The 23,696-nt window shown below is 48.6% G+C and overlaps 1 protein-coding gene across 2 annotated transcripts in view; it reads left to right on the top strand.

The window, feature by feature from the left end:
- The window catches only part of CLPB (ClpB homolog, mitochondrial AAA ATPase chaperonin), a 193,253-nt gene extending 172,921 nt beyond the window's left edge, over positions 1-20,332 (top strand). For both annotated transcript variants that reach the window (XM_027866236.1, XM_027866235.1), the window contains 7 exons: positions 4,510-4,554; positions 4,895-5,056; positions 14,658-14,814; positions 15,596-15,669; positions 15,753-15,872; positions 16,155-16,259; positions 18,867-20,332. In XM_027866236.1, the coding sequence (XP_027722037.1) occupies positions 4,510-4,554; positions 4,895-5,056; positions 14,658-14,814; positions 15,596-15,669; positions 15,753-15,872; positions 16,155-16,259; positions 18,867-19,115 (912 nt within the window). In that variant the 3' untranslated portion in view covers positions 19,116-20,332. The remainder of the gene's footprint in view (positions 1-4,509; positions 4,555-4,894; positions 5,057-14,657; positions 14,815-15,595; positions 15,670-15,752; positions 15,873-16,154; positions 16,260-18,866) is intronic.
- Positions 20,333-23,696: the final 3,364 nt, after the last annotated feature.

Below are 23,696 nucleotides of genomic sequence, written 5' to 3'. Positions count from 1 at the left end.
AGTTCTTTGTCACCACAAAAAGAGCTGCTTATAAATATTTTTATACATATGGGTTCTTTTTCTTCTTCTCTGTTCTCTTTGGGGTAGAGACCTGGTAGTATTACAGCTGAGTCAAAGAGATAGGCAATTTAGTATCTCTGGAGGCATGGTCCCAGATTGCTTTCCAAGTCAACAAACATTTATCAAGTACCTCCTATGTGCCAGGCACTATGCTTAGTGCAGGGGATACAAAGAAATGTAAGAGAGAGACCCCTCTCTCAAAGAACTCATAGTCTAAAGGCGAGAACATGAAAACAACTCTGTACAAACAAGCTCAGTCAGGGTAAATTAGAGATAACCGAAGAGGGTAGACAGGATGATTGGGCCAGGTCACAGCTCTACCACCAGAGCGTCAGGTGTGCCTGCCCAACTGCACTTGAGAAGGAGGGAGCGTGGATGATGCTACTTCAACACGGCTTGAATTGGATCTCCTCCGAGGTCTCCACCAGCACCACCAGAGGCTTTGTGCCATTCATGGCCTAGTGCCTATCCCTTGACGCACCTTTTCAAATGAAGAATAACTCACATTATTAGGGTATTCGAAGATTTACAAAGCATTTTCCTAACAGCTCTGTGAGATAGGTTGCACAAGTTTGACAGTATCCCTATTTTACATATGAGTAAACTAATCAAAGAGGTGAAGCCACAGTTGCACAACTAATGCATTCCAGGGCTGGGACTGAAACCCTGGTCACCTACCTCAAATCCAGCATTCTTTCCACTCCCTCTTCCTCAGTGCATTCAGCTGTCCCAGTTCAGGGCCCACACTTTGCTTCTGTGACCACAGCACTTCACGTACCTCGTCCCTAGTGGCTCCCTTGGCATTGACCCCCTCGGTGGCCAGGCCCACCCTGCCATGCTACCACTCCCCTTTCTCAGAGAGGAGCTAAGCCAAAGACAGAACCCTACACCTAGGACCCTATCCTCTCCAAGCCCCCTGCTCTCCAGTTCTCCCCACCTCAGCAAATCCCAGAGTAGTCCACATGGCAGTGGGCGATATGTGTCATGTTAATATGATAGTCTGCACAGATAGCTTGCTGAAAGACAATTAATCAGGTTGGCAGCAATTCCAACAATTAGCACTCAGGAAAGGGTCATAAACTAGGCAGACTATTAGGAGAGATGCAGTTAGAGGCAGGAACTGACTGATTAGGAATGAAGGATTCTTGGTCGTTTCATTTTAATACTGTCAGAAAGGTTAATATTTAATTACAAATTATAATTTTATCTGGTCTGTCTTCATACGTCTTCATACATGCAGCACTGAGAATCAAAATAGCTACAAATTTGCTGACACAGAGCAGGGTTTGTTAGCAGGCTCAATGGGGAAAGGAATTTTCCCTATTAGAATGTTTCTGTAGGCGGCAGAGTCGAGCCCTCGTTGGGTGGTCCAGTCACTTCCCTTTGCATCATACCTTCCCCCAGAGGATAATCATAATATGATTGCTAGTCCTGTGAAATAGACCAGATATGCAGTGTTAGCTCCACTTTACAGATGAGGAAACTGAGACCCAAAGAGATAAGTCACTCAGCCTGGGTCACATGGCAATGGCTATATCAATGACAGCCCCAGGTGGAACCCAGGACTAGTGACTTTTAACTGAGTTCATATTTTTACAACACCATGTCCAAGATCAATTTTACCCTTGTTGCAAAATTGACCCCATTTCACAATGTTATCCATAGAGGGGACAAGAAACCTGGCAGAGCTGGCCATGTCTTACTGTTAGTTATTTTTAAACCTCTCATCTCTAGAATAAACTCACAGTAGCCCAAATCAAATGCATTACAACGAGCTATTGATTAGCACAGAAATTTCCTGGCCACGCAGCATGCATGTAAGAAAACAACTTTTCAGAATGGTCTCCTGAACATGAGAGATCTTTGGTCTTCAGGAATGGTGGTGATGAAGATGATGACAATTATAAGGATTAACATCATCTAGTAAAAAAGAATGGGGGGGGTGGGGAGGCGTGTTTCAAAGTACCTGGATTCCAGGTGCCTCTGCTGTTATTAGCTGTGTAACTTTGGCCAAGTCACTCTCTGACTCAGGGCCTCAGTTTCCTCCTCTGTGAAATGAGTCATTGGACTTAGATGATCTCCCTGGTCCCATCCTCAGCTGAGTCCTGTGACCTCCCATGTCTGTAGCAGTTTGAGCTTTCCAGCCTCCAGTACCTGTGTGGTGTACATAATGTTAGCACTTGACAGGAGGCTCCAAGCCAAGACCCCCTGACTCCAAGTTCAGGATACTCTGCTGCCCCTCTGCATGACGGAAGCTGTGAGGTCACAGTGAATAGAGCACTGGGCCCAGACTCATGAAGCCCTGACTTTGAGCTCTACCCTAGAGACGTGCTGGGCAAGTTGCTTCACCGCTGCTCGCTTCAGTTCCTTTATACGTAAAATGGGAATGTTAATAGCATCTACCCTTTCCTGAGTTGTTGTGAGGATCAGGTGAAATAATATAGTGCCTGGCATATAGTAGGTGCTTAATAAGTGTTTTTTGATTGATCGATATATGTAAAGCACTTTGCAAACCTTAGAAGTGCTCTTTAAGTTCTAGCTATTAGTATAGGTAACATTCTCCAGGCTCCCTAAGTGACTTTCTCTCTTTAGGTAGAGATAGTCCTAGGCTGGAAGTCAAAAGGATCTAGGCTCCAGTACCAGCTTTCACACTTATTCCGTGTGTGACCTTGGCCGAGTGCTTTCCCCTCTCCAGGATTTAATTTCTCCCCTCGAAAATGGGGGAAAATACATGCGTTGCCCACATCGAGGAGAAATTATTTCCACCCTCATTTATTGTTTCTATTTAGGCCTCTGTGATACTTCTGCCGAGTAGAACAGAAGCCCCAAGCCAGCCAGCATCCGATTCTGCTCCAAAGGGACTGCTGTCCCTTAGCCTCCGAACAAACATTTGCTGTTGTGCTGTTTTGGAAAATCTGACCACTGAGCTGAGCAAGGGATCAAATTGGAATTCAGACCTTTCTTTAAAGGCTCTCTGTCCCCACCCACCCCTGCCCCTTTCCTCACCTCCCTGCTTGCAATACAAGATCACTGAAGCCTTCTGAGAAAATCAAGGCAAGACTCCCAGGATGAAGTAGCGTTGGACTTGGGCTTTCTGGGAGGAGGAGAAATTCCGAAGATAGGAGGACAAGGCCAGACGTGGGGATCAACACGAGCGAAAGCCAAAACCCAGGAAATCGTGCTTTGTCCTTTGGGGCTGGAACATAGTCTGTGGGAAAGAGAGATGAGTGGACACCATGCTAGAACCTGAGCAACAACAAACCATTAAAGGATTTTGAGATGTGTGGTGGTGGTTGTTCAGTCCAGCTCTTTGTGACCCCACTTGGGGTTTTCTTAGCCAAGATACTGGAGTGTTTTGCCGTTTGCTTGTCCAGCTCATTTTACAGATGAGGAAACTGAGGCAAAGAGAGTTAAGTGACTTGCCCAGGGTCACACAGCTAGTGAGTGTCTGAGGGTGGATTTGAACTGGTCTATCCAACTCCAGGCCCAGCGCACTATCCGCTGTGCCACCTAGCTGCCCAGATGTGTGATAATATAAGAAAGATAAGTCTGGATTGGTGAGCAGCAGTTGGGACCCAGCTATGGTCATTTATCGCAGATTTATAATGCATGATGGGTCACTCAGTTTTGTGACTTTCTCCGTTTGTGTCCAGTAATCAGAGTAATGGGATCATAGATCTAGAATTAGAAAGGACCTCAGGGGCAGGCCACCCTTGTCCAGTGCAAGGAAACTAAGGAGAGTAAGCATCAAAAGTGGAACTTGAACCCAGGCCCTCTGACTCCAAAGCCAAGGCTCTTTACGCTGTACTAGGTTTAGATTATAAAACATAAAGGGACCTGAGATATTACTTTTCATTTTATAGGAGAGGAAACTGAGTCTCAGAGGGGAGAAGTAACTAGGCCAAGGTCATACAGAGACCCAGTGACTGAGTCAGGACTGGAACCCAGGTCTTCTGACTCTCGGACCACGATTGTTGACAGCAGACCCTGCCTCCTTAGCCTCCTGCCCTGAGCGTCTGGGTGCAGTGCTTCTCTCCAGTTTGGAAGGGTGCCGTGTAAGACGTGGGGCTCTCCAGTGAAGGGATGGCTTGGCAGCACAGCCCCCAGACTCAATCACTTCCATGCTCACAGTGCTCTTACAAAGCGTATTCTGCCCAGCAGCTCTCCATGAATTCAATATCAACAGAGTTATCATCCCCATTTTGCAGAGGAGGAAATTGAAGCTCAGAGAGGTTAAGGGATTTGCCCAGGGTTACACAGCTAGTAAAATTTCAGCACTGAAATTTGAACCCAGGTCTCTTGATGCCAAAACCACTGTTGGTGGCGGGGGCAGGGGGGGTGGGGGCGGGGTTAGGAGACTTGGGAGTTGATGGAAGAGCGAGCATTGAGGAAATGCCTCTTCTGCCTTCTCACGCTAAACACCTCTTGTGGTCTCTGGTTTATGTGCAGGGCTTCATTCGACTGGACATGTCTGAGTTCCAGGAGAGACATGAGGTGAGTATGGGACCTGGCCAGGAAAGCAGGATGGGAGCACAGTCAATTCAAGCCGGTCTGCGTGCCTTTTTCCACTTGGCCACTTTGTATTTGTAACATCTGGAGGGGGCTGCATTCCCTGAGCATGCAGTTCCTGTCAGGAGAGGAGGTGGGATGCGTCTCTCCGGCGGAGATGTGCCGGGCCGTTGTTTGTTAGTGGCTCTCTGGGTTTGGCCTTTGTTGGACGCCTGGCCCCATTCCCCTTTGCTAAGGACAGCATTGGACGCCTTCTCCCCATAGTGTTTGAAGCTGTCATCTATGGTGCCCGGTGGTGATTGTCTCAGGCTTCTCTCCCCACCAGGTGGCCAAGTTCATCGGCTCCCCACCCGGCTACATCGGCCACGAGGAAGGGGGCCAGCTGACCAAAAAGCTGAAGCAGTGCCCCAATGCTGTGGTGCTCTTTGACGAGGTGGACAAAGCCCATCCAGACGTCCTCACCATCATGCTACAGCTGTTCGATGAGGTGTGTGAGGGCTGAGCTGGGAAGGGAAAGGGCCGTCAGGAAGGAGGAAGTGTTTATCGGCAAGGGCCCTAGGCTCCTCCCTGTGATCAGGTACCCAGGGAAGGTCCTTCAAGGTGGTGGTGAAGCCCAGAGTGAAGCACCTTCTCCTTGGTCGTGGAAGTGAATCCTTGAAGATGGAGACAGGACAGCTCTATGTTATCTCCATTTAGCAGATGGAGACACTGAGGTCAAGAGAGGTCAAGGGAACCACCCAGGATCATGCAGTGAGACCATAGTAAAGCTCTCATTAGGACCTGCGTCTGTTGATGTGCCCAGCCCCACCCAGGGCTGCACCTGCCATGTCCCACATTGAAATGACCTCCTCAGGGGGCAGCTGGGTAACACAGTGGGTAGAGTTCTGGGGTTAGAATCAGGAGGACCTGAGTTCAAGTCCAGCCTCAGAAACTTGACATTTACTAGCTGTGTGACCCTGGGCAAGTCACTTAACCCTGACTGCCTCACCAAAAAGCAAAAAAAAGAAAAGAAAAAAGAAATGGCCTCCTCAGATTCTTAGGGCAAAATGACTCTTGTGCCCCATTCTAAACAGAGTTTGGGGGTCTGCTATGCCAGGGACCCCTGTTGGGAAGGGCTTTAAATGCCAAACATACTCAGGACTTTGTGATTTGTTGTTGTTTTGGTTTTGGGTTTTGTTTTTTTTCTTAATAGTAAATAGTATTTTATTTTTTCCAAATTACATGTAAAGAGTTTTCAACATTCTTTCCATGTCCACCTGGGCCAGATTTAACACCCATGAGACAGAAGAGAAGGAACATCACTCCAAAGGTGTCGGTAGCCTGTGGAGGGGTGGAGGCGCCAGGGCTCTTGGGGCCCCTAGCTCTTAATAACACAGGCAAACCTTCCACAACCCTGCCCTCTCCAACGGGATTTCTCAGTAGCATCATGAATATGTTATCTGCATCTTAATTCGCAGTCTTGTAGTGCTTAGTAATTTACAGAATGCTACTACCCTCATAACAACTCCATGAAGTAGAAAATGAGATCATGGTCTCTGTCTTACAGAGGATGAAACAGTGGCCCAGGCTGGTCAAGTGGCTTGCCTTGGGTCAAAGAGCTGGTAAGAGGCATCGCTGTCATTTGAATTCAGATCCTCTGGCTCCAAGTCCAGTGCTTTTTCCACATTATGGTACCTCACCAAACCTTACCCTCAGGTCATAAAACTGAATGCAACAAGTCTGCTTTTGATAACGTTCCCACCATCACACTGTCTATGCCACCATAGTTCTTTGCTCCATGGGCCACCACCAGCTTGGGCAGAGCATGTTCCCTGCAGTGAGATGGGCCCAGATGGCTCCTCGCTGGGAAGGTTAGAGAGAGGGGATTCCTGCTCAAGTATACCTTTGAGCTCAGTGCTCCTTAGGCCCTTCCTAGTCTGACATGCTGTGATTTTGTCAATTCTTTCCCATCCCTATTTCGTAAATTATCTCCTGGGGGACCTCTGAGGTCATCAGGGATGGGTGTCCTTATTTTACAGAGGAGTAAACAGAGACCCAGATAAGGGGGTGGCTCCCTGACGGTCACATTAGTGAGTGGCAGAATGGGGATTCAGGCCAGGTCTCCTGTCCTGTCCCAGCTGCCCCATGGAGCCTAACTGCGGCTGGCCTCCCACTGATTCTTCCTGACACTCAGCCTTCCCCAGGCTCTCCCAGCCATGTCTCTGGGATGTCCACCCCTGCACAGAAGTGGGGGGGGGACCCCCTCCCCTCAGTCAACAACATATCCCTTACCCAGGAGGCTGGGCCACAGTCAGGGAGGGAGTCCACCTGCAGCCCTGTCTCCATCCCCCCTGAGAAAAGACTGGAGCGCTGGGGCAAGGCAGCTGCGAAGGAAGAGGCAGCTCCTACAGCTGGTGGCTCAAATACAATTAGCCAATTAGTGATCTTCGTGTGAAATACAATTAGTGTCGGCACATAGAACTCCTCCCAGCCTTCCCTGGCAGCTCCCTCAGGCTGTTCCCCTGGTTTTACAAGCCCCCCACCGCCTGCACACAGTTCTTGGTAATCCCCCCTCCCTCCCTCTGACCAAGGCCTTCCTTGAGGGAGGCGCGGCCCGGTGGAAGGAGCACTGGGTCTGGTTCACGTGCAGCCCCTGACCCTGACCACTTGTGTGACCTTGGGCAAGCCACTTAACCTTTCCTCAGCCTTAGTTTCCTCATCTGTAAAATGAAAGATTAGACCAGTGGCCTCTGAAGTTCCTCCCAGCTCTCATTAGATGAGCCTTTGACGGATTCAGATGGCAGAACTGGCATTCATACCAGGGCTCCTGAACCCAGATTCATTGCTTTTTATCTACTGCACCGTCAAGTGAATTAATGAATGTAAAGCATTTGTAATGGTGAAGTCCTGTATAAATATGAGCAGTTCCCCAAGGCTCTTTTTGTGGGATGGAGTATCTGGCAGAAATGGGCCCAGCAGGGAAACAGCCTGACCCAGGGCTGCTAAGAAACCTTTTTGACGCCCCCACCCCCAACCCTAACCCCCCCCCTTTCCTTTAAGGATTAATATCGCAATTGTTTCTTGCATAGATCACCCGCCCAGCAGCTCAATGTGAAATCAATTCCTGCAGCGCAGGTTTGACAGGCCAATAACCTCAGTGCTCATCGCCAGCCTCCACCCAGGATTTGTGTCCTCGGCTGGGTAGGCAGACAGCCCCCGGGACTGGGACGGATGGGGCTGGAGCTGTTTGTTTGGGTGTTTTGTTTTTTTTTATTGCCCAGGAAAATGAGTCTTTGCAAAGGTTCCCATGTCAGCCGCTACAGTAACATTAGGAGCGGTGAACATCACCCCTTGGAGCCGTCACACAGCACCTGCGCCCCCTCCCTGCTCGGCACAGTGGCGGGCTCTGTCTGCTGCTCTCCCAAGCTCTTAAAATGAAATTGCTACTTGGTTATTGCTCTAGCCAGAGCCAGAGGGATGTGACCTCACTGGGCAGCAAGGGGACTCTGCAGAGAGTTGGGGGCACATAGATAACTCTCTTCCCTCGGGATGCAGAGAGGGCTTTCAAGGGTGGCTGGGCTGAAATTAGGCCAGCCACAGTCAGTAATGACAGCAATAATTCCCATTTCTGTAGTGCTTTTGAGCTGACAAAGTGCATTCTCCACAACAATCCTTACACGAGTAAATGTAAGAATGACTGTTCCCATTATACAGATGAGGAAACTTAAGGCTCAGGGAGATGAAATTATGCCAGTCTCAGGGTTGGGAGAGATCTTTAGTTGAACCTGGAACTTGACGGAAATCCCCTCTATAACATCTCTGACAAAGTATAATCCAGCCTCTGGAAGAAGATTTCCAGGGAGGGGCCGCCCCCTGCTTCCCAAGGCTTTACTTTTTACTCTTGGAAAGCTCTCATTTTAGGAAGATTCTTCTGACACCCAACTTAAATCTTCTCCTCTGTGACTTTTGCTCACTGCTCCTAGTTCTGCAGTCTGGTACCAAGCAGAATAAGCCTTGGCCCTCTTCTCCAAGACAACTCAAACCCATCCCTGGGGCATCTCACCAGAGGCCTCCCTCTGAGTTGGCATCATCCCTTTTCTGAGTTTTGTGGTCCAGCCAGTCATTAAGTTCCACATCCACCCAGCTATCCATTCATCTCATATATGTCCCCGTCCTTCCTGCAAGACTGGCAGAAGAGAGCCTCTGAGGTCCTTTGTTAACACACAGGGCTGTCTGCCTTCCTGCACCTAGGCATGCCCTCACCAAGCAGTCTGGCAGCACTGCCAAAAAAGGAAAGGAACACGGTGGATCTGGCATGAAATCTGTTCTTGTTGAAATCCTGCTGGCTCTGGGGATCACCATTTCCCTTCCACATGCTCCACGCCATCCCTCTGATTCCAGAATGCAGAAACTGCAGTCAGACTCACTGGCCAGTGTGCTTCACTTACTCCCTTCTTTGCAAACTGATATATTTGCCGTCTCCATTCCTCCAACACAGCCCTGTTCTCCATAGTCTTTCAAAAACCTTACCAATAAGAGTGGAACAAGTGCTTGAGTCAGTAAGACCTAGGTTCAGTCCCAGCTGTGACCAGAGGCAAATCACTTTTTTTTCTTTTTTGTGGGGGGTGGGGGATGGGGAGGGGGCAGGGAATCAAGGTTAAGTGACTTGCCCAGGGTCACACAGCTAGTAAGTGTCTGAGGCAGGATTTGAACTCAGGTCCTCCTGACTCGAAGGCCTCTTGTTCACTCTGCCATCTAGCTGCCCCCAGATCATTTTACCTCTGTAGACCTCAGTTTCCTCATCTGTAAAATAGGGTTAGCAGTCAGTACCTGTAGTACTTAGCTCACAAGGTGATTATCAAGATCAAGTGAAAAAAAGGGGTATAGAACGCTATGTAAATCATCAACTATTGTTATCCTGGGATAGGGTTCATCCACACCTGGTGACTTTAATAACACCACGGGAAACTACATGCTTTCCTCATCATCTCATTTATTTGGCGTTTCAACCCCCCATTAACTATTTTTGTTCTATTCTTTCTGGCCAAAAAACCTGAAGTAAAGTAAGAGTCGCATAGTTCTGCTTTCTCTTCATGGTCTGTCCCACCCTTTGCATTGGTTCTGTCTCTTCTTTGCTCTTCTTCTGATCTCCAGTAGTTTTTAAAAGCCATTTTTGTTGTCTTTAACAGTCATTGACAGCCTCAACTCATCTTGCATTTTATTGATCCTGACATTGTTTTTATGGAGACCATGCCAGTCTTTTATATTCATTCTTCATTAACTGCCCTTGCTTCCATCTTCTATCCATGCCTTTTTGAAATCTCTATCAGAGAGTTCCCTGTGCATCCACATCAGCCCCTTTGAACAACTATTTGGAATGGTCTCTGTGTCTTCAGAATTTCATTATCAAGACCCTCTCATCCATCTTGGGCTTATTCTGCTTGTAGAATTTTAGGCCATAGAGCTACCCTTTCCCTGACCCCCAAAATCTATAGTATACATCCAGCTGTTCCCAGCTTTCTTTGTTTTCTTTGTCATGAATTCTGAGCTAGAGTAAATACTTCTTCCCAGAGCTATCATTTTTGTATCAGCAGTTATGTCCTCCCTGTAGGTTTGAATGAGGTTCAGAAATGAAATTCAACCTTTATTGAAGAATGAGTTGCCCAGGGTTGTCCTATAAAAGCCTAGATTTCAAGAGTTGGGTCCTGACACAAAAGCCAGTACTCCATCAATGTCACCATACTGCCTTACAGCCCTGGGCCACATGGAGAGCAGGGGAGGGGAGAGAAAGAAGGCCTGATCTCCCTGCCTGCCCATTTCCAGATCCTTTCAGATTTGGATTCCTCATTTCCTATGGGCATAGATAACAGATATACCTGAAAACCTACAAGGGACCATAGAAGACCATTGAATCCAACGATTTTGCCAAGAAGAAAAATTATCCCCAGCATGGAAAAAAAGGACTTCCTACAAGCCACGTAGTGAGTTGTGTGGCAAGACCAGGACTACAACTCAGATCTTCTGACTCTCGGCATAAGGCCCTTTCAATGCAAATGAAGTCCTATTTTTCCAAAATTTCTTTTTACAAGGGCTTCAAAGTACCATGAACTCTCCATTCTCTAGAGTGAAAAAAGGCAGACTAGCATCTTGATGCCTCAGTATCTGGCTTTCTCCAACCCCCACTCCCTCAACTCCCTATGAAAGCTCCAAGCACAGTGCATGTGGCAAGAGACCCCTCTGAACAGAGTCAAGTGTTCCACACAGGCCTAGGGAGTGTCAGCACGGGAAGGGACCATAGAACATAGACTGTCTACCTCAGTATTTTACAAGTCTCTGGCAGGGAGGGGATTCCCTCCACTAGTACAGATGGAAGCCCCTCCACATCTTAGTGGCCAGCACCCAAGAGTTACTGTGGCCAGTCAGCTTATCTGCCTGCAACCAACCTGGTAACGAGCTGCTCTCCAGACTTCTCAGACAGCAGCCTCAGACTGTTGCCAGGCTTCTCTCTATTCAAGCCTTTCCAGCTTGGGACAACCCAACAGAGCTTGCCCTCTGGTAACCCAGGGTCACCATGAGGTGTCACGGTAGGATGTCGGTGGACAAGAATGCCACTGAAAAGGACTCTTTAAAACAAAGAATGTTACTCCTAGCACAGTCCTTAGACTATAGAACATAGAATATCAGGGGTGAGAAGGCCTCTGGAATATATAACAGAGCCGGGAGGGACCCTTAGACCATCTAATCCCACCACTTTATTTTACAAAGGAAAAATCTGAGACTCAAAAAGGTAAAAGGCCTTATCCCAGAACCCCCCAGCCAATAGCAGGGCCAAGGCCACAATGGCTCCATGTAATGAGGCCGCCAGCACCCAAAGATGAGCGTGATTCAATCCAGGAAGCATTGGTTAAGCACCTAGTATGTATCAAATACTAGGTTTGTCCTGGGACACAAAGATGAAGAAAGACCCAGCCCTTGCTCTCCAGGAGCTTACAGTCTTCTTGGGAGTGGGGGATGAGAACAACATAATGAACAATACAAGGTGGAATAGGAGGGGGGTGAAGGAGGGATCAGACATTAGCTCTGAGGAAATTTAAGGTGAAAAAGACCAATGTCAGCTATGGAAGAGAAGGCTGCGTGGAGCAGGGGGCACCCAAGTGTTGTCGTAAAGGATTTCCAAGGAGGTGAGAAGGGATTGCAATCAAGACGTGAGGAAGGAAATGCATGGCTTGTCTGTGATGCACGAAGGAAGGAAGGAGTCAGGCAACAGCCAGTAGGGTTTGGCCGGACTGCAGGGTGCTAAGAGCAGTGACAGGGAAATAAGACCAGAAGGGAAAGCTGAAGCCAATCTCCTTGGTTGCCAGGCCTAAGGACTCCCTTTGTGTATTAGCTGGTAATTAGTAGGGAGATGTCGACCCCATTTGGAGTTTCCTTGGCAGAGATACTGAAGTTGAAGGTTAAGTGACTTGCCCAGTGTCCGAGGACTGATTTGAACCCAGAAAGATGAGTCTTCCTGACTCCAGGCCCAGTGCTCTGTAGCACCCCCTAGCTGCATCCCAGTAGAGAGATACTGAAGGATTTTGAGGGAAGAAGTGGCATGGTTAGATTTGTGCCCAGGGAGGATTACTTAGGCAGTGGATTGGAGGAAAGTTAGAGTCAGGGAGACCCATGACAGTCCAAGCCTCAGTGTACATCCCCTCCATGTGGTACTCAGTCTAGTCAAACTGGCCTTTGTTCCTCACACACAAGAGTCTTATTTCCCAAGTCCATGCCTTGGCACTAACGGTCCCCCTGCTAGGACAAGTCAGCCAGCATTTATTAAGCAGTTATTGTATGCCTAGTGCTGGGCATACAAACAGAAGCAAAAAGATGAACAGTCCCCAACCCCAAGGAATTTACATTTTAATGGGGGAAGACTATACATAAAAGGAGCTGGAAGCCCCTCTGTGGAGGTAGAAGAAGCTTGATGGAGAGCTCTGGAGTCATTAGGGGAGCCAGGAAAGGAGTAAAGAGCACCAGCCTGGGCACTTCCTCAAAATGGAGGAACTGTTGTTGGAAAGAGGACAGGGGGCAGAGCCGTCTTCCAGAGTGAGAAGGCCAAAGGAAAAGAATGACAGGATCCCTACTCACCTGCACCTCAGAGAAGCTCTCTCTTCCTTCAGGGTGCAGCTCAAACACCACCTTCTACAGGAAGCCCATCCTGATTTCCTCTTCCCCAACTCCTCAACTGCAACTGTGGGTGCCCTCCCTCCCACACTACTATGCATTTAACTACTGTCCTTTTATTTATATTTATTTGGCCTATACTTAAATATGTCCTTATCTCCCCCTTTAGAATTGGGATTGCTCCGTTCTTTGTATCTATCACTAGTGCTTAGCACAGTGCACACTTAGTACTTGTTGATGGATTGAAGGGAGATGAGGGCCTAAATTAGTACAGCCCTGGTATTGGAGAGGAGAGGACAGTGGCAGAGATGTTTTTACCTCTGTGTTTGATAACAATGAATGGAGTATCAGGGTAGAAGAAGAGGGAAGATTTAGAGAGCCCCAGGGCTCAGGGGTGTCGAGATTAATGGAAGGATGGTGGTGCCATTAAGACTGGCAAGAAGTTGGGAGGAAGGATAGGTTTGGGTAGAAACAGAGTGAGTTCTGTATCTGACATTGAATTTGAGGTTACAGTGGGACATCCTGGGGGAATTAGGCTATAGGCAGTTTGAAATGTGAGACCTGAAGCTGGAGAGAAATTTGGGAGTCATTTTCTTAGAGGTGATCACTGAAACCCTGGGACTAGATGAACTCAAGGCAGGAATTGGAGGGCAGGAACCCAACCAGAAACAGGGCTTCTGTGCCCCCTTACAAATTCATTCAGCGTGGAGTCCCAGCCAGCCTATCCTTTCCCCTTCCCAGGCAGCATCAGGAAAGGCAAGCTTCTGTTACTGTTGGCCCAAGAAGGGACTGTATTACATAGGTGGAAGGGAATAGATAGTTTTAGATGGTTTCGGTAGGTTTCCACATACCTGAAACTTAATCTTTAGGTGTTAGAACTTTAAATTCAAAAAATTCACATTTCAGTCACGTGAATTTTTTCAGTTATCGTTCTACAACTAGTTTATCAGAGCACCAGCCCATCCTGAATGCTAAGGAGAAGACAGAAGAATAAGACCCAGTCTCTGCTCTCAGAGAGCTCACTGTCCAGTAAGGGAGGTAACAGTCAGAGAGTGGTGAGAGCCATTGGAAGGGGACAGTCCTCGAAGGGCCTCAAGAGACACCAGGCTCCTTCCTGACTGAGATGTGGGGAAAATGAGTAAAGTCTTCCTGGCCAAGGTTGGAAGACAGCAGTGCCCCAAGGCCAGTGACTGAGCAAGGGCCCATTGAAACTTTATTCTGTCCCTTCTTTCTGCCATTCATCCCAGCTCACCCTTGTCAGCATGTGCTGTAACCTAATAATAATTGAAGATTGTCAGGGGGTACCAGCCCATTTGTCAGATCAGTAACCTTGTTGTACCCACCCCTGAGGCAGTAGGTGTGGGAGAGGGCCAGCCTGCTAGGGATCCAGGCTTCTCTATTCCAGAGTGAAGACTTAGGGACAGAGACTTTCTGTTTTCCCTCCGGGGCCTGAAGTTACTGCCAGATAATGGAGCTTTACTATCATTTTCTGTGATTCTGTAATGACCTGAATGCCAAATGCCAGCATTTTGATTTGTACATCTGCAGTTAGTACCCATAATTAGTTCTGGCTACTTCAGCCCTCAGGGAAACCTGTAGTCTGCTGGGATGCCCCCAATCTGAGAAAGGAGAGCCCCCCCCAACCTCAAGCAGTACCTAGAGAAACAAGGAGCAGCCAGAGTGTCTGGCACATAGTAGACACTTAATAAATGTTAATGGGGGAGGGGAAATAAGCCAGACGGGTCTCCATCCATAAGGGTTGTGGGTTTCTGAAGGGATTACAGTGGACCTGGTCCAGGTGGAATTAGGCTGAGAAAACTTCCTGAAAGAGGTGAGTATTGAGGGACATAAAATAGGCCTCAGTGGAAGGGGTCAGAAATGAATGCCTGGCCCACTTTAAGGGTCTCCCTAACCCATGGCATTTGGGGTGGGGCTTGCTGCCACAGGGCCGCCTAACAGACGGGAAAGGGAAGACCATCGACTGCAAGGATGCCATCTTCATCATGACATCCAACGTGGCCAGTGAGGAGATTGCCCAGCACGCCTTGCAGCTGCGCCAAGAAGCCCTGGAGCTTAGCCGAAATAGGATTGCAGAGAATCTTGGTATGAGCTGGGTCTCAGCAGCATGAGGCTGTGGGCAGTGAGTGGTGGGAGCACATAACTTTTCTAGGCCCTTCCCTGGAGGTTGCTGAGCTGGAGTCCAGAGGGAGCTTTGTTAGGCAAGGAATAAACTAGATAATGAAGCAAGCATTTGTGCAGCACCAGCTGTATGTACGCAGAGCATTGTTCTAGGTACCATGGAGGGTCACAGAAATAGAGGAAGTAACCCCTGGAAAGGCCAGTGTCGGCATTTTGAGGATTGTTATTTTTTAGGATTACTAATGCCTGTGGTTAACTCAGGCATACGATCCAGGAGGAGAGACAGAGCCCCTGCTGCAAGGCGGGTGAGGAGGAGAGCTGTGACCCCTGTCCTCAGAGAGTCCCTGATTTAAGGGAGAGACAGAAGGGGTAAATAAAATGACCAGAAACAAAAGTACAGTTTGACCACAAGCTTCAGTCATTGCCTGTGATCATTGAGTTAGAGATTGTCCAGGGCAATTGGCAAATGAGCTGTATCTCTCTGAGGAGGGCTCCCGGAGCATGAAGTAAGCACTGAACTGTGGTGTGATGGACAGGGGCAAGCGAGTATCCTGGGCAGGACTTTATCAGCTTCCTGCATCAGGAATGACAGCCTGTGACCTCCTCCCCAGAAAGCTCAAGTCTTGGCCTATCCTCCCTGCCCACGTGAGACTGAGGAAGTACCTTCTCTGACCCTTTGGTTCTCAGAGTGTCCCTGGGCCTGCTCAGGGGATGGAGACCAAACAAAGTCTCTTCTCTCACGCAGGGGATGTCCAGCTGAGCGACAAGATCACCATCTCAAAAAACTTCAAGGAAAATGTGATTCGACCAATCCTGAAGGTATCAAGCAATAGCACAGGTGAATCCCCTGGACTGGTCTCCTCCCTGCAGCCTAAGCTAAACTCTCCCGTCTCTTTTCCCAGGCTCATTTCCGGAGGGATGAGTTTCTGGGCCGGATCAATGAGATTGTCTATTTCCTTCCCTTCTGTCACTCGGAGCTTATCCAACTGGTCAACAAGGAGCTGACATTCTGGGCAAAGAGAGTAAGAGGGGGGTTGTTGGGGGAGGCCGATGTTGGGTCAGAATCAGGTGATGGGAATTAGAGAGTGATGGGATGGCTGCCTGGTCTGTGTTCTCCTTGTTTCTGAGAGCCTTCTGAGAACTGTGAGGTCACTTCTCAGGTCACTCCCACAATCTGGATGAAAGTGAATGAAACCCAAGTATGCAACTCAAATGAACAAAAAGCTAGGAAGAGAAAGATTCAGGTCACTGAGGCTCTCATTAACCGTGTTGGGGCTCTGTCTTTTTGTCCTCGTCTTTCTCAGGCCAAGCAGAGGCATGATATCACACTGCTTTGGGACCGAGAGGTGGCAGACGTATTGGTAGATGGTTATAATGTTCATTATGGTGCCCGTTCCATCCGACATGAGGTGAGGTCCTATGCCCGGAACCGTTAGTATTTCAGGAGATGTGATGTCATTGTTGTGGGTGCTCCCCTCAAAGCAGCTCAGATGCTTTCTTCCCCTCAATAGATAGTCTTGTGAGGTGTTATTCATCCCTCAGGGGCCAGTCTGGCTAACCTGATACACACAGCACTCAAAGCCTTTGTAGTCTGGGGTTTATACTCTAATGCCATGGGCTTCCAGAGCCCCTGAGCGCCTCCAGGCTCTAGGGCAGCATTGAAGGAAGACTTGAATGGAGAATTAGAATCTTAAATTCTTAGCAGGCTGGGCCCTGGCCCCTCACCTTCCCCCCAACCCCAGATACAAAGGGCCTAGCACTGCTGGCCCATCAGCAGCCACGGCATGCTCAGGCATGCTCAGACCGTCCGTCTGGCCTGCCAGACTGCCTACAGTCCATCATTCTGTAGTCGCTCCAATCCAGACCTGAAAGCACAGAGGCCTCAAGAAGAAAGACATCTTTGTGCAGAGGCCTTGTTGGCTCACTTCATGGCTTCTACCTCTCTGCCTTGCATAAGCTGCTCTTGGGGAATGTCCCTGGACCTTGGCTTTGTGGTCAGTAGGGCTGAGGAGGAGGCTGGTTGGCCAGCTCGGCATGGGTTCCCCTTTTCACCAAAAGCCAGAAAAGGGACCAACTGAGGCCCATTGCAAAGCCTTCTAAATCACCTCTTATTTTGTTTTTGTTTTTTTTGTTTTTGTTAGGCAGTGGGGTTAAGTGAGTTACCCAGGGTCACACAGCTAGTAAGTGTTACATGTCTGAGGCCGGATTTGAACTCAGGTCCTCCTGACTCCAGGGCCAGTGTTCTATCCACTGTGCCACCTAGCTGCCCCTAAATCATCTCTTACAAAATCTCTTCTTGCTCCATAGTAAAAAGTCAAGCAGTATCAAGAAGTCTCATTAAGAGAGGCCGCCTGGCCTTGGTGGCTTGTGAGTTAGCCTCCAGGTCAGGAAGGCTGGGCTTCATGTGGGATCCTGGGCGAGTCAATGAACTCCTCAGGTTATGAGGCCCCTCTCTAAGACTAGAAGCCAGAGAGCGGCTGCATAGGCAGGGGGCATCCCCATCCCATCCTTGGGCCTACATCATCTTGTCTGGGCCCACCCATCACCACCCCCTCAAAGTAAAATTCAGTACCTGTGTCACAGGAATATTAATAAGAGCGGTTACTGAGGCCTTCCCGTCAGTGAGCTAATGAGCTGTCCTCCCAGGAACCCTGGGAGAAAGGCAGAGCCAAGTGGAGGTCATCCTCCTTGTGACACAGGTAAGGAAAGCGAAGCCCAATATTCCAAGCCAGGTCTTTAGACTTCATCTCCGGTGTTCTTCCACTAGTTTTGTGCTTTTAAAAACATCAAGAAGAGGGGTCCACAGGCTTCACCAGACTGCCCTTAGGGTCCATGACACACACAAGCGCGGCGATCCCATGGAGGCCCCTCTCTTCCAGCCCCGCCATGCCTAGTCCTTTGCACAGCCCCACCCAGCAGACACAGAGAAAAGAGGAGAGTCCTCGTGCCCTGTTGGGCGATCAGGGTCTTAGATTGTGGGGTATGAACTCTTAGAGCTGTATGAGCTCCAAGGAGGGAAAGCTTGGTGTGGGTTAGGGCAATTATAGAAGGAAGTCTTCACTCCCTCCAGCTACCAGAACCTTCCCCTCTAGGGTCCATCTGCCATTTGTGTATCTCATTTGTACCTATTTATGTACGTATTGTCTGCATCTTTAGAATGTAAGCTTCAAGTCCACAGAGACATAAATGATCCCACACAGAGTGGCCTGGCTAATTTATGAAGGGCTTTCTCTGTGGCAACTGCCAGGGATACAAAGAAAACACACAGGATGACCCCTGCTCTTCCGTTGCTCATAGGAGGGTTCACCTGCAGATGAGCCGAAAGGCCCAGTAGTCCTTGTGGCCAGAGGTCGAGGAGGCCCTGGGGTACAGCTGCCACTCAGGGTCTGAAGGAACATTGCAGCAGGGCAGATGGGGGTGGACCTCAGGGAGCACGGACGGGGCAAATGTCCATCCTACTGGAAGGATTGCAGGCAGTGAGTCTCTGTTCATCCAGTGATGAGTGGCCAAGTCTCTGACCCACAGTTGTTAGGGAAGGGGATGGTAGAACCAAGGACTGGAGTCAGCTTGGGCCTCTTGAGTTCTCTCCTGTGGGGTGGGGATGGAAAGGCATCCTCCAGCCCATAGGGACATCCCACAGCTGATGGGGTCTGGGACAAGGGAAAGGAACAGCCCTCATAGCCCCTGCTCCTTCTAGGTCTGTGGATATCTCTTGGATGGCCGGGAGTCCCCTTCTCAGGAACATCGTTGAGAAGCCATATGGTAGGGCAGAAAGAATGATAGACTTGGGGTCGTAAGGACCTGAATCTGAATCTCAGCTCCAGCCTTTGCTAGCCTCAGGCTCCTCCTCCATGGGAGGGGCTGTTGGGAGGTTTCCAGCCTTCGGGGGAGCACTTTGTAAACCTCCAAATGAGAGTCCTTGAGACTCCAATGAGACCTCCAGGCCAGGGTGGGCACGGCTGGATGGGGGTCAGACCAGGGGTGGAGATGTATGAATGTGAGTGGTGCCTTTGCAGGTGGAGCGCCGAGTGGTGAACCAGCTGGCAGCTGCATATGAGCAGGACCTCCTTCCAGGGGGCTGCACCCTGAGAATCACGGTGGAAGACTCAGACAAGCAGCTCTTGAAGACACCTGAGCATCCATCACCCCAGCCGGAGAAGCGACCCCCCAAGCTTCGGCTGGAGATAGTGGACAAGGATAGCAAGAGCCGCAAGCTGGACATTCGGACGCCCCTCCATCCCGAGAAGGTTTCCTGTATGCTGTAGCGCTGAGGATGGGCCTGGCCCCGACCCCTCTCCCCAGCAAGGCTGTACCGTGCCCCAGAAAACAATAAAGTCTGGTCAGATGTGGCTCCTGAAACCAGGCCCCCTGACCCCAGGAGGACCAGAGCCCAGCTAATTCCTGTGGCAGCCAGCTCTTGAGAGACGGGAAGCAGGGTGGAGAAGATGGTACTACTGGAAATCTTCCTATCCTGTCCTCTCAGTTCCGGGTAGGGACAGTGTATTTGCACCCTTTCTAGACTCGGGATTTATTTATTTTGATTCTTCATCCAGTACATCCATGGCCAGGTTCCAGCCTTCACCACTGAACAGTGGAGCTGCTGAGAAGGTCCCAGCCAGTCTCATTCCCCTCCCCGTTGTCCTAGAGCCACCCAAGGGAAGGCCCCAAGTGATCTCCCCACCCTCCCCTGTGGCCTTCATCTGGGGCTCTCAGGGACAAGAAAGAAGATTGGGAGGCATCCCAGCTTATGCCTGCTCCTGCTTTTCCTCCCCCATCAGCTACTACCACCAGCCATACAGGCAAATAGAGGCCCCATTCCTGGCCATTAGTTACTGTGTGTACAGCCATTGTGGAGCCTGAGCTTTCTGGGGACCCAGCTAGAGTGTCATGGGGCAGATAAGAGACCAGGTGATCCCCATACCATTTAAAGGCCTTCAGAGCCGGAGGGGGGGGCAGGTTTGACCCTGTTAGGTTGGCAGGGAACCCTCTCCTCAAGGATCTCAGGAAAAACCAGCAAAATCAAGTCAGTTATTCTGGCCAGTGGTCCAGACAGTTCTCTCCCCAAACCAGATGAGCTCTGAGTGGTGCCTTCCACAGAGCTGACCCTGGCACCAGTGTGAGAAAGGGCTCGGTGCCAGCCCAGTGCCAGGGTGCAAGAGCACCAGGGTTAAATAAAACCTGGGCATCCCTGGGACAGCTCGGGGCTCCTGCACTGTGAATGCGAGACAGTGTAGAGAGGTGGAAGGCAGGAGAGCAAGGAGGGAGTCTGTGAGGGACCTGGGAGACTGGGCATGGGTGGGTGAGGAGAGAATATGGGACCAGAGAGATTGTGTTAAGTGGTGTGAGTGTGTGAAGAGAGAATCAGGGAGGACAGAAACTAGGGGGCTCAGGCGGCCGGCGGGGGCGGACTGGGATGCAGGGTCTGCCTGTATCTGCCCTTGTCCATGCTGGGTCTTCCTCAAATAAATGTGTTCCAAATGCAGCTTGTGTCTCTTGGTCTTGAGCCATGTGCCCGTCAGCACTCATGTACCTCACATTACTAAAACACCTACGTCCAGAGCACCATGCTGGTGCTCGAGGAGACACGGAGTTTAGATAAAACAGACTCTGCCTTCAAAGAGCTCCCATTTAAGTATAAGAATAAGACACCAACACAGAGAGCTGCAGTAAATCATATTAGATCTAAATGTGAAAGTGCTGTAGAGATCTGAAGGGGAAAGCTGTTGCCACAAGAATTAGCAGGTGGTATTGGAGTTTGGCCTTCAAAGACAAACAGGAACCCGTCCAAACAGAGGCCCATAGCATTGTCCCGGACATCCACCTCCTGAGCAGTCTGTACGGGCCATGCCTGGGATGTCAGCAGAGATGGGTTGCCCAAGCCTATGTTTTCTAGCAGCTCACCAGCTAAGGACAAGGCACAGCTGCAGTGGTTCAGCTGGGACGTTCAAAACATGGGGCCTGTGAGCATGTTTTTGCGCTCCTAGGTGGTACAGCAGATAGAAAGCTGGACTTGGAGTCAAGGAGACCCAAGTTCAAATCCTGCCTCATAGGGGCAGCTAGGTGGCACAGTGGATAGAGCACCGGCCCTGAAGTCAGGAGAACCTCAGCTCAAATCTGGCCTCGGACCAAACATTTGACACTTACTAGCTGTGTGACCCTGGGCAAGTCACTTAACCCCAGTTGCCTTAAAAAAAAAAATCCTGCCTCATATACTGTGTGACCTTGGACAAATCCTTTCATCTCTCCCAGTCTCAATTTACTTATCTGGAAAGTGGGGTTAATAGTGCCTACCTCAGGATGTCACATATAAAGTGCTTTACAAACCTTAAGGCACCACACAAATACTGGCTATCATTTCTGGGCCAGAGTTACGAACACATGTGTAGTAGTCTGCAGACATGTACTTCAAAATCAGTCTTAAAAGTATAAATTGTTCTTCCTGCCATCAGAACAGAAAAAAAACATTTTTTTTTTATTTGCAGCAGCCACTTGGCCCCTGTTACCCTGCCTTCCAAGGAAAGACGTGAGAGGGATTCTACAGTTTATACTCTCGGTTGTTCATTGTATGCTAAGACCACAGTGTGTGGCTCCCCTGTGGGGGTGACAGGAAGAGGCAGCAGTAGATCTATGTTCTGGTTAAGTGGATATTTGCCCTTGAATCAGAAGGCAGGCTGGGTAGCTATAAGGATGCATTGGACTAAGGCTCTGCTCAGCACCTCAGTTCCTCAAAAATCAGGGAATTTTGAATTCCAAGGTACTTTTCAGGGGCTGTCAGATTCAACACTTATTTTACAAATGAGGAAATGGACCCAGAGAAGTTGAGACATTTGTCCGAGGTCTCAAAGATGTCCAGAACCCATTGGACCTGGCCAGGCGAGGGGTGGGAGGAAAATTGATCCCCATGTGGACATCAACCAGCATGCTGCTGTCCTGGAAGAGTGTCAGGCACCAATGGCCAATGTAAAAAACAAAAACACTTTGTGGCATAAGAGAGACAAAGAAAAGCACTAAAAATGGCTCTGACTTCTCACAGAGCTGAAAAAGTGGCCCAGGGCCCACAGGATTCTTGCTTCTAAACAAAACCTCAGTGATGGCTTCTGACCCTGGTTCAAGGCACCAAGCCTTAGATCTTGGCACCTGAGGCTGCTTAGCTCCCAAATTTCCACAATTTGCAGTCCTTGATCCCTAATTACGTCCCTGCGCCTGCCACCACCACCTCTCAGTGCCAGCTTTCCTTACCCTCCTCCATTAGTGTATCATGGAAAGCCAGAGGTTCTCTTTCAAGGAAAAGTCCACTTAGTACCTGTGTGACCCTGGACAAGTCACTTAGCCATTACTAATCTCTGTTTTCTCATCTGTAAAAGGCTAGACTAGCTGGCATCTAAAATCCCTTCCACATCTAAGGTCCTATTACCTAGTATAGAGCCTTGACACTACTAATTTACTACCAATATGACACTTTGGGCTTCAGTCTCCTCATCTGTAAAATGGGGTGCAAGTTGGACCCTGAGCTTTCTAGCTCTAAATCCATTTTCCTATGATCCTATTATTTAAATGTAGTCATGACTCATAAAGTTCAAGATCATTGAAGGTGTTGAGGGTGATAAGAGAAATGAAAATTAAAACAACTGAGTTTTCACCTCATAACACAAAAACTAGCAATGATACAAAGATGACGAGAGACAGAAATAGTCTATGTTGGAAGGACTACAGGAAGACAAACTCACCGATATACTGTTGACTCAGTCAATTAATATCCAATTCTGGAAAACAATTTATTACGCAACAAAAGTGACTAAGCTGATTATACCCTTCAACTCACTGCTGGGCATGTACTCCAAGGGGGTCATACAGAAAGGTTCCTCCTATGCCAAAACATTTCATAGCAGCACCTTTTTGTGAATGCAAAAAAAAAAATTGGAAAGAGTAGAAACTCATCAACTGAAGAATAATTGGACAGATTGTTGTGAATTCTCAAATGGCACTAAAATACTCAAATGCATCTCACTCTTGGGACCTCCCCCAAGTGATGCAGGTTGCAATTCATCCATTCACACCCTTCCTATGCATTGTGATCTCAAATATTTGCCACAAGGGAGTCCAACTCAACATGGTGGAGACCTTGTTTCTTCCCAACATCTCAAGGGTATTTGTGGAACTCTCTGGAAACATGTCCATCCATCATACCCGGCTCTTTTCATGGGAACGATTTACCTTCTTTTTCTGTCTTACAAATTCCTTTGTTGTCATCGGTAACTACTGTTCTTCAGGGTTTGTTGGTTATATTTTCTAGCCTGCTCACACCCACTCTGCCAGAGGAGGGATGCTTTTCTTTAGTTCTTCAGGGACAGCAGTGCTCCAGCTCTCAATGCCAAACAGCAAACCAGTATAACATGAATATATTGGGATGATGTTGCACTGAAAGAAATAGCATATGTGAGCAACTCAAAGAAAAATTGAAAGATTGATATGAACTGATGCAAACCAAAGAAAACTAAACCAGGAAAACACTATACACAATGATTACCAAAAAATCAAGTGAAAACACCAAAACCAAGCTGAATGCTGTGTAATTGTAATGACCAGTTTATACCCCAGAGAGGAGATGAGGAAATGAACTCTCCTTGAAGAGTTGAGAAATATTACATGTTGATTTTACTTAATTGATTTTCTTTGTCACAAGGTTAAAGCTTAAGTGAGGGGAAAGACATGGTGTTTGGGATATATTGGGAAATAACTGTGGGGTAAAGACAGAAGGCATCATTTTTTTTGACAGCGAAGAGATAGAGGAAAAGTAGATTCGCCGCAGTTGGTTCAACAAACTAGCATGTGAATGTAATGGAATA

This window comes from Vombatus ursinus, unplaced genomic scaffold (assembly GCF_900497805.2).
Source record: "Vombatus ursinus unplaced genomic scaffold, bare-nosed wombat genome assembly UNPS02014780.1, whole genome shotgun sequence".
In the NCBI taxonomy this organism is placed as follows: domain Eukaryota; kingdom Metazoa; phylum Chordata; class Mammalia; order Diprotodontia; family Vombatidae; genus Vombatus; species Vombatus ursinus.
Note: the sequence above shows the minus strand (reverse complement) of the source record. Positions and strands in the feature narration are given on the sequence as shown.